Raw genomic sequence first — 12,499 nt, 5'->3', positions numbered from 1 at the left:
AACAAAACGGCGCATATTTGAACTAAATCCGATCACTGTAACACTTTTTAAAGAGCAATAAAGCGGAAGGGAGATATTTGACAACCTTATATTAAAGTAAGATATTATATTTTTTTTTAAATTGCAATAATAATATTGCATATAATAATCAATATTAAATATATAAATAATCAGTATTAAAACTTTAAACTAGTCTCTACAAGCATTTCTTTATATTATTATCTAAAAAAATATCTTTTAATTCTTTATATTAACATCTTTAATTTTTAATATAATTACCTTTAAACTATAATTTACGAACGTAAATTTTATCAAAAATTGTTATCAAACATGGTTTTTAAATATTAATGTCTTTGTTAAAAGTACATTCTAATATTCATTGCCGATACTGAAAATCTACAGTTCATATTAGACATATATATACTATTATACTTATTTTCAATATTGGCAGTGACTATCAGAATGCAACTTAAGCAAAAAATATTTTTTAATATTAACTTTTATTTAAATAGAATGTTTTTGTTTGATAAAAAATAATACACTCTACAGAATAGATGTAAAAGATAATAGGGAACTAAAGTAACTCTAAAAATAATGACCGAACGTTCGTTACTATTCCAGATATAAAAAAAGTAACGATTGTTACTGAAAAAAAATAGTGGTAACGGTAACGACGTTACGAGTAACGCATCATTTCCCAACCCTGTATTCAACATAGCTGTTTACACGGTGTATCAATGTTTTGTCATCGGCAAAGTTGACAGATTCTGCAATCACCATGGGGATTGTTATTAAATATCTATTATTTAATTCTATGTTTCACGCATCACGGGGTATTACGAATAATTCAATACGGAACTCCCGCTGTACAGTATCACGAAAAAAAGTCGCGCATGTTATCCCCCATTATGTGCACATGTACGGGGGAGACATTACGATCGAAAGACGTTTTGCGGTAATACCCCGTGCAACATCTGCACGCAGTACGTCGCGTCGTCTGTCTTATGTACAATACGTTACGTACATACGTGGCAGCTGGATTTTTATGTACATAAGTACACGAGTACATAAAAATACTGTGGAGTAGAACAGAGCAGTTTAGGCGAGCGCGTGCAAAGGAGGAATGCTTGAGCGATGCAGTGAGGTGCTGTGCTCTCTGTGCATAGGTTATTTCCGGACACGTCTTCAGCACGCGCGGCGTACGCCCAGCACGCGTATCACACGTCGCCGGAAATCGCGCGTTCACCTGAAAGCTGCCTCTACATAATTCGCAAATTCCAAAATGTAATTCGTAAACGCAGACGCAAAAAGAATCTGCGTTTTGCGATAGTGATCAATGGGTGCTTTCTGTTTAGTGACACAAGTCGACACATTATTCTATTTTTCTTTATATTCAGAGAGTAACAAAAATAAAAAGACACTTGTGTCGATTTATATCGATTTGTGTCACTAAATGGGAAGCAACCCTATATAGACTAGACCTGTCCAATTTGAGCTCCGGAGCCGAAATGCAAAGCCATCGACGTAAAAAACTTCAATGTAAGTATGATTTTAGGAACTATAATAAGTGTTGATAAGCGTCACTTAAATGTGTATTAACACTTGACAGTCCCTGAAATCTTACTTACATTAATTTTTTTTTGCGTCGATGGCTTTGCGTTTTGGCTCTGGAGCTCAAATTTGACAGATCTGGACTAGACCGTCACTTTAACTTCTGCGCTGTGACAATTGTGTTGATCAATACAAAACAGTAAAGAATAGTGGAAATGAATTTTGCATTTGCTCATTTATCAGCAGAAAGCTACCCTTTTTATAAATTTCCGTGAAATATCAGACACATAATAAGTTTCTCTGACTTAAATTAAAATGTCAACACTTTAAAATGTCAACGCTGTCGCAGTTCAATTCATTGCGTGCGGTTGGTTTGCACCTGTGTGTGTATCTTGCGTGCAACAATATGTCATTCCGCGTCTGCGTTTGCGAACTACATTTTACGATTTGCGAATTGTGTAGAAGTAGCTTTACGAAAGCGCTGCGGGTCACAACTTAGAAAAATGAAAAAACTTGTTTTCCATTCTAGCGCAAAAATATCGTGTTTAATTTCATTTCAAACAAGTCCCGTATACGTAACATGATAATTTCAATCGTGCTTTAGCTTGTAACTCGAGTGTTTTGACGAAACGTTTAATATATATTCAAAATTAAATATTAAATATTAAGCAAGAATACAGCTAAAAGTCGAAAATAGTTCAATTTCAGCGCGATTTCCGGGACGTCATATATACGTCATTTTATGTATAAACGTGCGCAATACGCGCGTTTTGCATCACAGTAAAATAAATGTATATACATATAAAATTGTTCTCCTCATCAGAAAAAATCCCACACGATTTCAGGGAAGCATCCAAATCCAGGGCGAAGCGGAGCTGAAAATTGCACAGTGCCTCGCATTTCAACAGAAACCTAAACATTATAAATCCACCCTTTTTCTCTTTTTTTTCAAATTATACGACGTAATTGCTGAGCGATATAGAAATGAAATGGTCAATCAAAACCGAAAAAGATTAAATACGTTACGCTCTGTAATCGTCCAACGTGAAAAAAAATTTTGTTGAAATATATTCTTTCGGCAATGCAAAACTCTCTATCCTAATTTTCGAGCAACTCGCATTCAGGTGAGGCGTGCATACGCGATCGATAGGATCGATAGGATCCTCGTGCGAAAAGCACCCATGTATTCCGAGGGACGATGTACAATGCGATAAACCGAAGACTCGGGTCGATGTTGTCCCGTACTAATTAATCCTGCCCAACGTCAAACAACGCTCCATATAGAGTTAGGTTGATGAACCTAATAGAAACATTATGTAAAGATAAAATCGGCAACGCGCGTCAAACGTTGCATGCCGCACACGTTATGTATAAACGGGCTGCAATTAATACAGTCGGATGGGGCGCCAGGCAATGGATAGTTAATATGTTCGACAAAGGGAGAATGCATATTAACGTGCGCCTGTGATATAATCGCGCTTCGATATTGCGGAGGCAAATTGCAAAAATGATAGATTTTGCGAGCGGAAATTTTTACTAAATCTTCATGTAAAACTTACTGCTCTGAAAAAAGAATCTAATAATAGTTATCAAATGTGAGTAAAATAATTTCAATCAAATGTTAATACAAGTAAAAATAATTTCACTTTTCTAAATATTTAGTAATTATTACAAAACAGTTGATTATATTATTATACTTGGTAATACTTACTAAATATTTAGAGAAGTAAATTATTTTTTATTATATAATATTAACCGAACATTTGATTGAAATTATCTTACTCAACACTTGATAGCTATTATTACACTGTTAGATATCAAAGGAGTAATGGTAATCTAATTCTTTTAACATTTTGTATATTTAACTTCCATAAATGGAAATATAAATCAATTCAATTCGGTGATTAGTTTAAAAATTAGCAACATTTATATTAATGTATGCACTTAATAAATAATAAACTAAATTTGAGAGAGAATCAAATTTAATATATTTCCTCCAGTTATATAAATTGTTGAACTCCATTTTTAGTTAATAACTTAAGACACATTAAAAATAATTCAATTTTATTTAATATAATTTGACATTATATGAATTTAACAGTGCTGATTCTTTTTCCAGTATGGGTTTTTTTGCCATTAACCTTAATTTAAAACAAACTATGTACCTTTACAGAAGAGATATTATACCTTTTACTTGTACGCCATTAGGTAATGGAGTTATCGTACTGTAAAAATTGCGCCAATTAAATATAACAATATATCGCATTAAAAGTATTGTCGTAAGAAATTATTATCTCGGCAGCAAGACCGGGAAATACCTTTTTCCCCACTTCGGAGGGCAAAGAAACGATATATCGTTTCATTTCACGAGTGCGCGCTCGCGCGCGTAAAGTAATCTCTTCATTTTCAAATGCTAATTTTACGAACACTTTAAATTCCGGTGCTCAATATCGCGGGGAATTATGCAGAACTGTTGGCTACGTTTGCTTACCTAGAACACGTACTTCGACCGAGCGGTGCGACGTGAAATTATGTTTGTTTCTGGCAGTGCATGTGTATGTGCCTTCGTCGGCGCTGCGTTGCACAGTATCGATGAACAGCGTGCCGTTGGCGACTCTTTGTCTCATGTTGGTAGGCAGTTTTATGTCCCCTGATAACAACGTTTCGGCATCGATTAAAGGGGACCCTCACGTTCGAGAATATTTAAAATATCCAATAACGATACTTGATTCTGCGAGACGCAAATATTTCGCATTTTCGAATCGATCCTTAGCCGCATAAATTAATTTGCAAACATAAAACATGCAACATAAATTCGATGAACTAGCCTGTTAGGTAGGATCAACCCAATCCCTTGAGTTAATTAACATTTTGTTATTTTTAACTTCCATGTGTATCAAAATGTAAATTAATCCATTTCTGTGGCTGAATTGCTTAGTTTCAAAATAAATGACATCCATATTAACATACGCAATTACAAGGGAATCGTCAACACTGTTCCTCATCGATTTTGATGAGCTTTGAATATGTTGTACAGCATCAAAAAAATATTAAACTCATATTTTTTAATCTGTTTATCTCAAGATTTAGGGATTGGAACAACTCTTAGGGATAGAGGGATAAATTAAAAAATTTGATATTTTCAAAAAAATATGAATGTATATTATTATTAAGAATATAAAATACCACAAAACTTTTGTATAAAATATTTTTTCATGTACTTCATAGTTTCGAAGATATTCGCCGAAAATGCAAAAATACGTTATTTTCGAGAGGTTGTTTCGACCCCTAAACCTCGAAATAAGAAGATAAAAAAAATGGGTGTAATATTTTTTTATGCACTGCAACAATGATGCACAACCTGCAGCCAGCCTGTCGCAACTTGTGCGACTCATAATAAAAAATCATATTTTCTATTTTATGCTAAACGAAATAAACATTATGCGGTGAGCAAGATTTTATCTCTTTCTAAAAATAGCCCTCTAAAAATAACCCTTAAAAAGGTTGCGAATCACTGCTCTGCAATATATCCAAAACCTATCAAAATTAACGAGAAACAATTCCGACGGTTTCTTTGTTAAATAATAAAGTGAATTTAAATCAAATTTTATATATTTCTTGAATTAAATAGTTCAACTTCATTGTCAAATTAACGACATATTGGATAGGAACAATGGTGATGTATACAAATAATTAAAGATATTTCCAATTAGGTGCAATTTGATATGATATCAAAATATGATAGATATCAAAGAAGCAATAATCCAATCTCTTGAGTCAAGTAACATTTTGTTATTTTAATTTCCATCTGTGTCAAAATATCAATCCATTTCTGTGATTAGTTTCGAAATACATCATTTATATTAGGTAATGTATACACTTAGCAAATAAACTAAATTTGGGTCAAATTTAATATATCATTGTCTTTGTCAAATTAACGATATATTAGGTAGAAGCAGACTTATAGATATGATTAAAAATAACTCAAATTGGGTATAATCTGACATTATGGATTTAATAGTGTACATTTAATAGTATACAGTTGACTGCATATGGCACACTTGTTACGAAAGAGAATGATCAATCAATGCGGGAGATCAACGACAGATTTTAACGTATCTTTCGCCGCAATGGAAATATTGAATAAACGTACGGCAAAACTCCCCGTTATTCGGTCGGGGATTAACAGAAATGACGCACGATGCTTACCTTTCTCCCACACTATCGATTCGATAGGATAACCGGCTACAGGACACTTGATATATAGTTGCTTCCCCGCGACCGCTGAAACGGGCGACATAGGTCTGACGTATGGCAGTCCTGAGATTAGAAAGCAGTAAAGCTCGTTACGCTGCAGCCACGCGAAACAGCATAAAGTTATAAATTTCCAGCAGGAAATCTAGTTCTCTGTTCTCTCGATTCCAGGGAGACAGAGCCGCGTGAAAAATAAAAAAAAAGATAAAACAGATTTTTAATATCGCCGAGCGAAAAAAGACAATTCTGACACCTTTGGATTTGATCAAACTGCAAGTGTACTATTTAATGATACAGGAATGGAATAACGTTTGTTCGTAATAAATAAGTGATCGAGTTCAACTGCATGAACCAAAATCGTAATCATGGCTTTCTGCAGTATTTTAATTACGGAAAAACGTATTTGCTGACTTTTGACTTTCGCGTTGACTCACCGTAGATATTGAGCCTTGCCGAGTGCCTCGCTTCGCCAGCGCGGCTGCTGGCGATGCACTCGTACTCGCCGCCGTCTTCGGGCTTTACAGTCGTGATATTAACGTGGGATATTACGTCCCCGTACACGGTTACGTATTGGCCAATCAGGAGCCTGTCGTTTTGTGGAAGCGGAAATCCATCTAGCAGCCAGGAAATTTGCGGCGTGGGATTACCCGCGGCGCTGCATTTCAGAGAAACCGATGGACCAGGTTGTATTGTCTGTTCGATAAACCTGTAGACCAGCTGCGGCGCGATCTCTGTTAACAGACGTTACGGGCAGAGATTACGCATATCCCAAAGTTTCCAAATGCTATCTTTTGTATACCCCCGCCTTTTCTCCATGTCTAACGCACCGCGTTATAGTCGCGTCTGTATATTTCTACGCTCTTTTTTTGCTCCTCTCTTTTATACGTACGTCCAAATCGATTGTCGAACGTGAAAGCGAACCATCACGAATTTAAGTTCGCAACCTGACGATATCTCCGTCGACTCGTGAAAGCCATTTAAAAATAATCCAAATAAAAAACTGTGCCAATTGTCGTTGCAATATCCCGTCGATCCGCGGAGTTATCTACAAATCATCTGAATAGAAACAGAAAACCCAATAGCGAGTGATATCTTATCAATAATGTTGAAAACGAGAAAACAATATCACTAATAATTAATTTGTAAACAACAGGAAAATTATGATAGATAGGCAAATAGCGATCAACGTATAATGAAATAAGTAGATAAAACCGCCATTTTACGGCACACGGTTCTCATTTCAGTTTACTAAAATGATAAATTCGTAAACTTTGCGGCGCGGATACACACTGGCCGTGAGATAACGTTAACTTTACCAAAAGTTTTCGTATTCATCCGAGAGAGAAAATTCCTTCATCGCCGTCGGCATTATTGATATCGATATTGATGAATATTTATGATAAAGAATATTTCAGAATGCTTTTGCGCTAAGACAAAACGAGAGATGCAATATAATTTGGGCATTGTAAAGACGCAACATACATTTCCTCTCCCTTTACTTATTCTCCCTTTACAGCACGAAATATTACAGCAACCATTGCAGCAATGTTACTTTGAAATATTTGATATTATTTTATGAAATATTATTATTGCAATATTTCATAAAACATTGCTACATATTATACAATATTTCAATAATTAATAAACTTTTATCGCTAAAATATTATTGATTAGCATCACTTTTTAAAATACATACAACAAAGTTATGTTCAAAAACAGGGATCCCAGAAAGCACACCAGAAAGAGTTTGGGAACCTCTAGGAGACTCGCCAACTCGATTTGTATATTTCTTATAGGATCTCGACGTTTTCTTCTTACGAGAGAAGCGAGTCCATCTCGTAGCGAGGTCGCGTACTTATCTGTCGAATTATAATATTGCAATAATATATTACAATATTTTCTACAAAATACTGTTGTTACAATATTTCACAATATTGTCACAATATTTCCAATCAAATATTATAATTTCGATATTGTACAATACTGCTGTAATTTTTATAATATTGCGCGCTATTAAAATATTGCTGCAAGATTTCGTGTTGTAGGGATTATTACTATTTCTATCAGGGAAACGCGCGAAAGGTAGGAAAAAGGCGCACCATTTATTTAACGCGGGTTAACTCGATAGTTAAAAGTTGAAAACTCACCGGAGCAAATATCGGAGGCTCGGTAGTTCGCCCGTGTATAATTAAAAGATTACGCGGAGCCGCCATTAGTAAATTATCAATTAGGTTGACTGATTATTCCTCGTTATTCTGGCACTCTTGGCGAGAGGAAATCTTATATTGCCACGTTTCTCAAGAATCGTAAATTAATGTTTAAGATCGCGGCGCGTCTTAACATGCGAATATCATAAAATACGTTATTGCGGCAAAAATCTCTCTCGATATATAAACGATAATCTCAATTTGCCGCAACTCGCCGGCTCGCGTAAAGGAGGCACGGCAGTGTCGCTGCGCTTGGTTTAGCGCCGAGACACTACCGTGTCTCCACAGATAAAGATTGAATAAAAACTCGACAGCATTAAAACACAAATTTACTCCATCGGATATGATATATTTGTAGGAGTCACAACAGTAGAGGAAAAATATCGCATTTTGCGTATTGTCTCGATAAACGATTATTAAATAGTATCATCGTGTATCAGATATAATTTATCGCGTATCAAGTATCAATTTTGCGAATAATGTATCTCTGTTTTGCATAGCGTTTGCATCACAGAGTTCTTGTTACGCTCTCTGTAATATCGTGTCCAAAATAATAAAATGTTTAAAAAAATATTTTCCCGAGACATGCAGTAATTATGAAGATTAATATGATTTGTTTACGCTCTAATAAATATTAGTTAGCGCCGGGCCGCCACTTGTTTTCTCTACATTTCAGAAAACATTACTGCCGAAACGCCGTGACGTTTCCAGGCAAACAGTCAAGCTCGTTGGCAACAAAAATTACGTTGGTTGGAACGCAACGAGGTCATATTCCAGATTGAAGTTTACGCGAAATGTCAATGAGCGTTTCGGATAAGCGGCACGATAAAGCATGATTTACATGAACGATATATTTTTCCGAGGTTATACGTTTTCCAAGTACAGCAAAGTAAATCTTTCTCTCTTTTCCTCTCTGGCGAAACGGGAGAATGCCATAATCATAACAGACAAGATATCACGTTCGCGTAATTCCATCCAGGGGCAGGGACCGTTGGCAAAATTCGCAAATTCGCCGAGATGTTCCCACGGACCGGCTTTCATACCCCGACGTATCTATGACGCATAATAAATAGACGTAGTCGGTCGCGTTGCTCCGCGAAATCGCGCGCGGCTAGCATGCAAAGCATCGGCAAAACCACAGGAATCTCGTTAGCGTATGCAAATCCAGGGGTAGTAGTAGTAGTAGGTACTAACTATCCTATCGTGCTGCGGGCGATCCCAACCTAATGTACACTCTATACCCCTACAGCTTAGAAATCATGGAGACGGGAAGAATCCTAATGACAAGGTAATAGGCACCCGGCTCCGAACTTGGACGACGTAAATTACTAATTTTCTATCCGTCGTCGTAACCGGAACGACGGACTTTATCACTATGGGTATGAATAGCGATTACATGACATTTTGTTGACGTAATGCAGAAGTTAGTGCGCAACTATTCCTCGTGACGTAATTTCGATGGTAGATAAAATATATTTCCGTCGTAGAAAAAAAGGTCTCGCTGCGATGTCGTCCTGCATAATTTTTTGCTATCTTCTAACAAAGCCAATTATTATTAAATATCTGGATGTTGATGTATACAAAAAATTAATCCACAGTATTTCTTAATGTATATAAAAGACAAAAATAACATTCATAATGTTAGAAGGTGCAGAAAAATTTATCAAAAACAATATAACGTTACAGAGTACATACAGCATACGAGATAGTATTAGTGTTTTCCAGCAAGAACCACAGTAGAACACAGTGTGACATAGTGATCATTTCATCTTTGTTTAACATTGACAAACAACAAAGTTGATGATTCACTGTGTTAAACTGTGTCATATGTCGTTGGAAAGCATCCTATGTTTTCTGTAGAACCAGACTTAAGTAAATTATAACACATATATTTACGCTCATTTCTAGATGTATTTTACATACAAATTTATACACACATCAGCTATTTTTAATAAATAACTTTTTAAATCAATCTTTGTTAAATTCAAGACCAATGACGAAGACATAGTGATTTTACGGGCTCTATTTTTTATTTCTGTTATTATTCATTTTCGTGTTATTTTGTTTTTAACATTTTCAATTTTTTATTATTTAATTTTTTATATTTTGTAACCATTTTTATTAATTTTTTTGTATTCTTTAAGTATAAAACATTTTTTAAAAGGTATAATATACAGAAAAACTTAAAAGAAACGATTGTATTATTTTGTATTATATTTCTATATGATCAAATAGATATAAATTATTACATATACATACATATTGATTTTTTAATGCGTTTTATATACAGGTTTATATATAATCAATAAAACAAAAAATAAATAAAAATATAAAAAATATAAAATAAAAACAAAAATAATGAAAAATAAATAAAACAAAAAACAAACAAAACCAAAAAAGACCAATAATCACTACGTCCTGGTCATTGGTTCCAGGTTAAACAAACAATAATTTAAAAAATTATAATATTTATTTTTTAAAAATGGCTGTGTATAAGTTTGTATGAAAATGCATATAAAAATAAGCGTAAATATATATATATTAAGAATTTATACATGTCTGAAATAAAGAAAACAGACAGTTTCGTACAGAAATAAAGAAAACAAACATCACATATGCAGTGTACATTTGTATGATATTGTATGTTATAGAAACTTCTTCTGCACTTCCTGACATTATACGTTATTCTTCTCTTTCATATCAAGGAATATTATGGAATTGATTTTCTTTTTAGATATGCTAATCGGTTAGCTAATTTTGATAATTCTTGCACTTCTTCCTTTATCTTATATTCTATTTATAAAGTTCCCGTTCATTATGTTGGTTTAACACGCCTGAAAACTTAGATCTAATAGAATACTATAATATTTTATTGGATACTTTTTGTCCGAAAAGAAATTTAGTGGTAAAATTACTCGACAGCTAAGAGAAAACCGGGAAGAAGGAAGAAGGAAAGTAGTAATTTAGCTCGCGCGTGATATCCGAACTCGGATTACAGCGGAGGAAGAAACAAACTGTACACGGCGTCCAAGATCGGTACGCTTGTTTCCGACGAGGGAACGGTAGCTGAGCGTGGACTATAAGCGATTTTGAAAGAAAATTTAAACTTTCAAAGGTCATAAAAGTTACCAAATGCCGGCCGTATAAAGGTTAATGGCCGCGAAAGCCTGTACGAACTTCCAGAAATGTACAAATCGCTCGTAAGAACGGCACGAAACTCAGCACGCTTTTCCTTGCCGGCAGTAATATTCTCCTCCCGAGGTGGAAGCAGTATAAAATAAAAACTCAAAGCTGGAAAGACTACCTTTGGAATTATATCTCGAAATCTAATTGAAAAATAATACCGTCTTGCGAATAAAAATACGAACAAATGTTGTTAAACATTTAATTAAAAATGTAATCTCTCTATACTCAGTCAACGTCTACTAAAAGTAACATAATATCAATGTTAGAATTTTTCGCACTCAACAATGTAATGTTATGTAACACCATGTGTAACACCATATATTACATTTATGTTGTTGTCAATGCAAAATTATATCATTGATATTATATTACTTTTAGTTGATGTCAACTGGTAATTATTAATATAATGGAATTTCAACAGCAATAACAGGATAATTTAAATATGAATAAGCCGATAAACGTGCCGAAACCGTACTGTGGTTTTTTGCGAAAAATTCCGGAGGGAATTCCAGAGGGAGAGTTTTTTCACATGAAACACATCGCGCTCTAAGTTACCGGACATGTTCCACGTGTCATATGTTACCCGTGTGATCCGTCCAATACTTGGCTGCGATGTTATCGGTGAAACCTATCGTAAATCGCTTTTATTATATTCCGGGGCAAATTCGCGAGTCGTACGGTTGTCCATCGGACATTGATGCGCGACGGTGAAGGTCTCACATCGGGGGGTTTGCAAGCGGGAGAGCAAACGAGGCCATTTTCGTACAAAAATGGCACGTATCCCGCGGCGAAACGACCAGCCGATGGAAAATACGTTACGGAGGGAACGTTGCGCAAACAGGCAGCCATGCTCCGCACATGTACCGAGTTCCGCAGCCGTTAACCAACATTTTCAAACCGCGAGCAAACCAAGTTTCTGATCAAGTTCGCCAAACACGCGATCGCTCGTCCGAACTCTCTTTTTTCCCTGTAATAAACGTGCGAGGGAGAATTGTTAAACGCATTCTCGATCTGCCGTTAAACAACATTTCCGATCAGCAATTATGATGATAACAATGATTGTAATTTATCGCTAAATATTCTATTAAATACAGTATTCTATTACATTTATAATTTATAATTTATATATGTATAATTCTTAAATAAAATAAGAATCACATAGCATGCTGGCTAGATCAGATAACGGAAAATAATTATTGTTGAAGTTAACTAATGCGATTTGCCGTAACTTTGCTGCTGTTGTTGCAAACGAAACTCAACCGGAGTTAATCGAAACCGAGACCACGATTATCGTTCCACAG

The 12,499-nt window shown here is 35.0% G+C and overlaps 1 protein-coding gene across 1 annotated transcript in view; it reads right to left on the bottom strand.

Moving 5' to 3' along the window:
* LOC108728447 (Down syndrome cell adhesion molecule-like protein Dscam2) overlaps window positions 1-12,499 on the bottom strand; it is a 98,227-nt gene that overhangs the window by 31,791 nt on the left and 53,937 nt on the right. Inside the window, exons 8-10 of the mRNA XM_018457002.1 lie at window positions 6,240-6,536; window positions 5,761-5,871; window positions 4,043-4,201 (exon numbers count right to left, since the gene is read on the bottom strand). Coding sequence (XP_018312504.1) covers window positions 4,043-4,201; window positions 5,761-5,871; window positions 6,240-6,536 — 567 coding nt within the window. The remainder of the gene's footprint in view (window positions 1-4,042; window positions 4,202-5,760; window positions 5,872-6,239; window positions 6,537-12,499) is intronic.

Source organism: Mycetomoellerius zeteki, unplaced genomic scaffold (genome assembly GCF_001594055.1).
Source record: "Mycetomoellerius zeteki isolate Tzet28-1 unplaced genomic scaffold, Tzet1.0 scaffold62, whole genome shotgun sequence".
NCBI lineage: Eukaryota > Metazoa > Arthropoda > Insecta > Hymenoptera > Formicidae > Mycetomoellerius > Mycetomoellerius zeteki.
The sequence above is the reverse complement of the archived record's forward strand: the minus strand, read 5'-3'. Positions and strand labels throughout refer to the sequence as shown.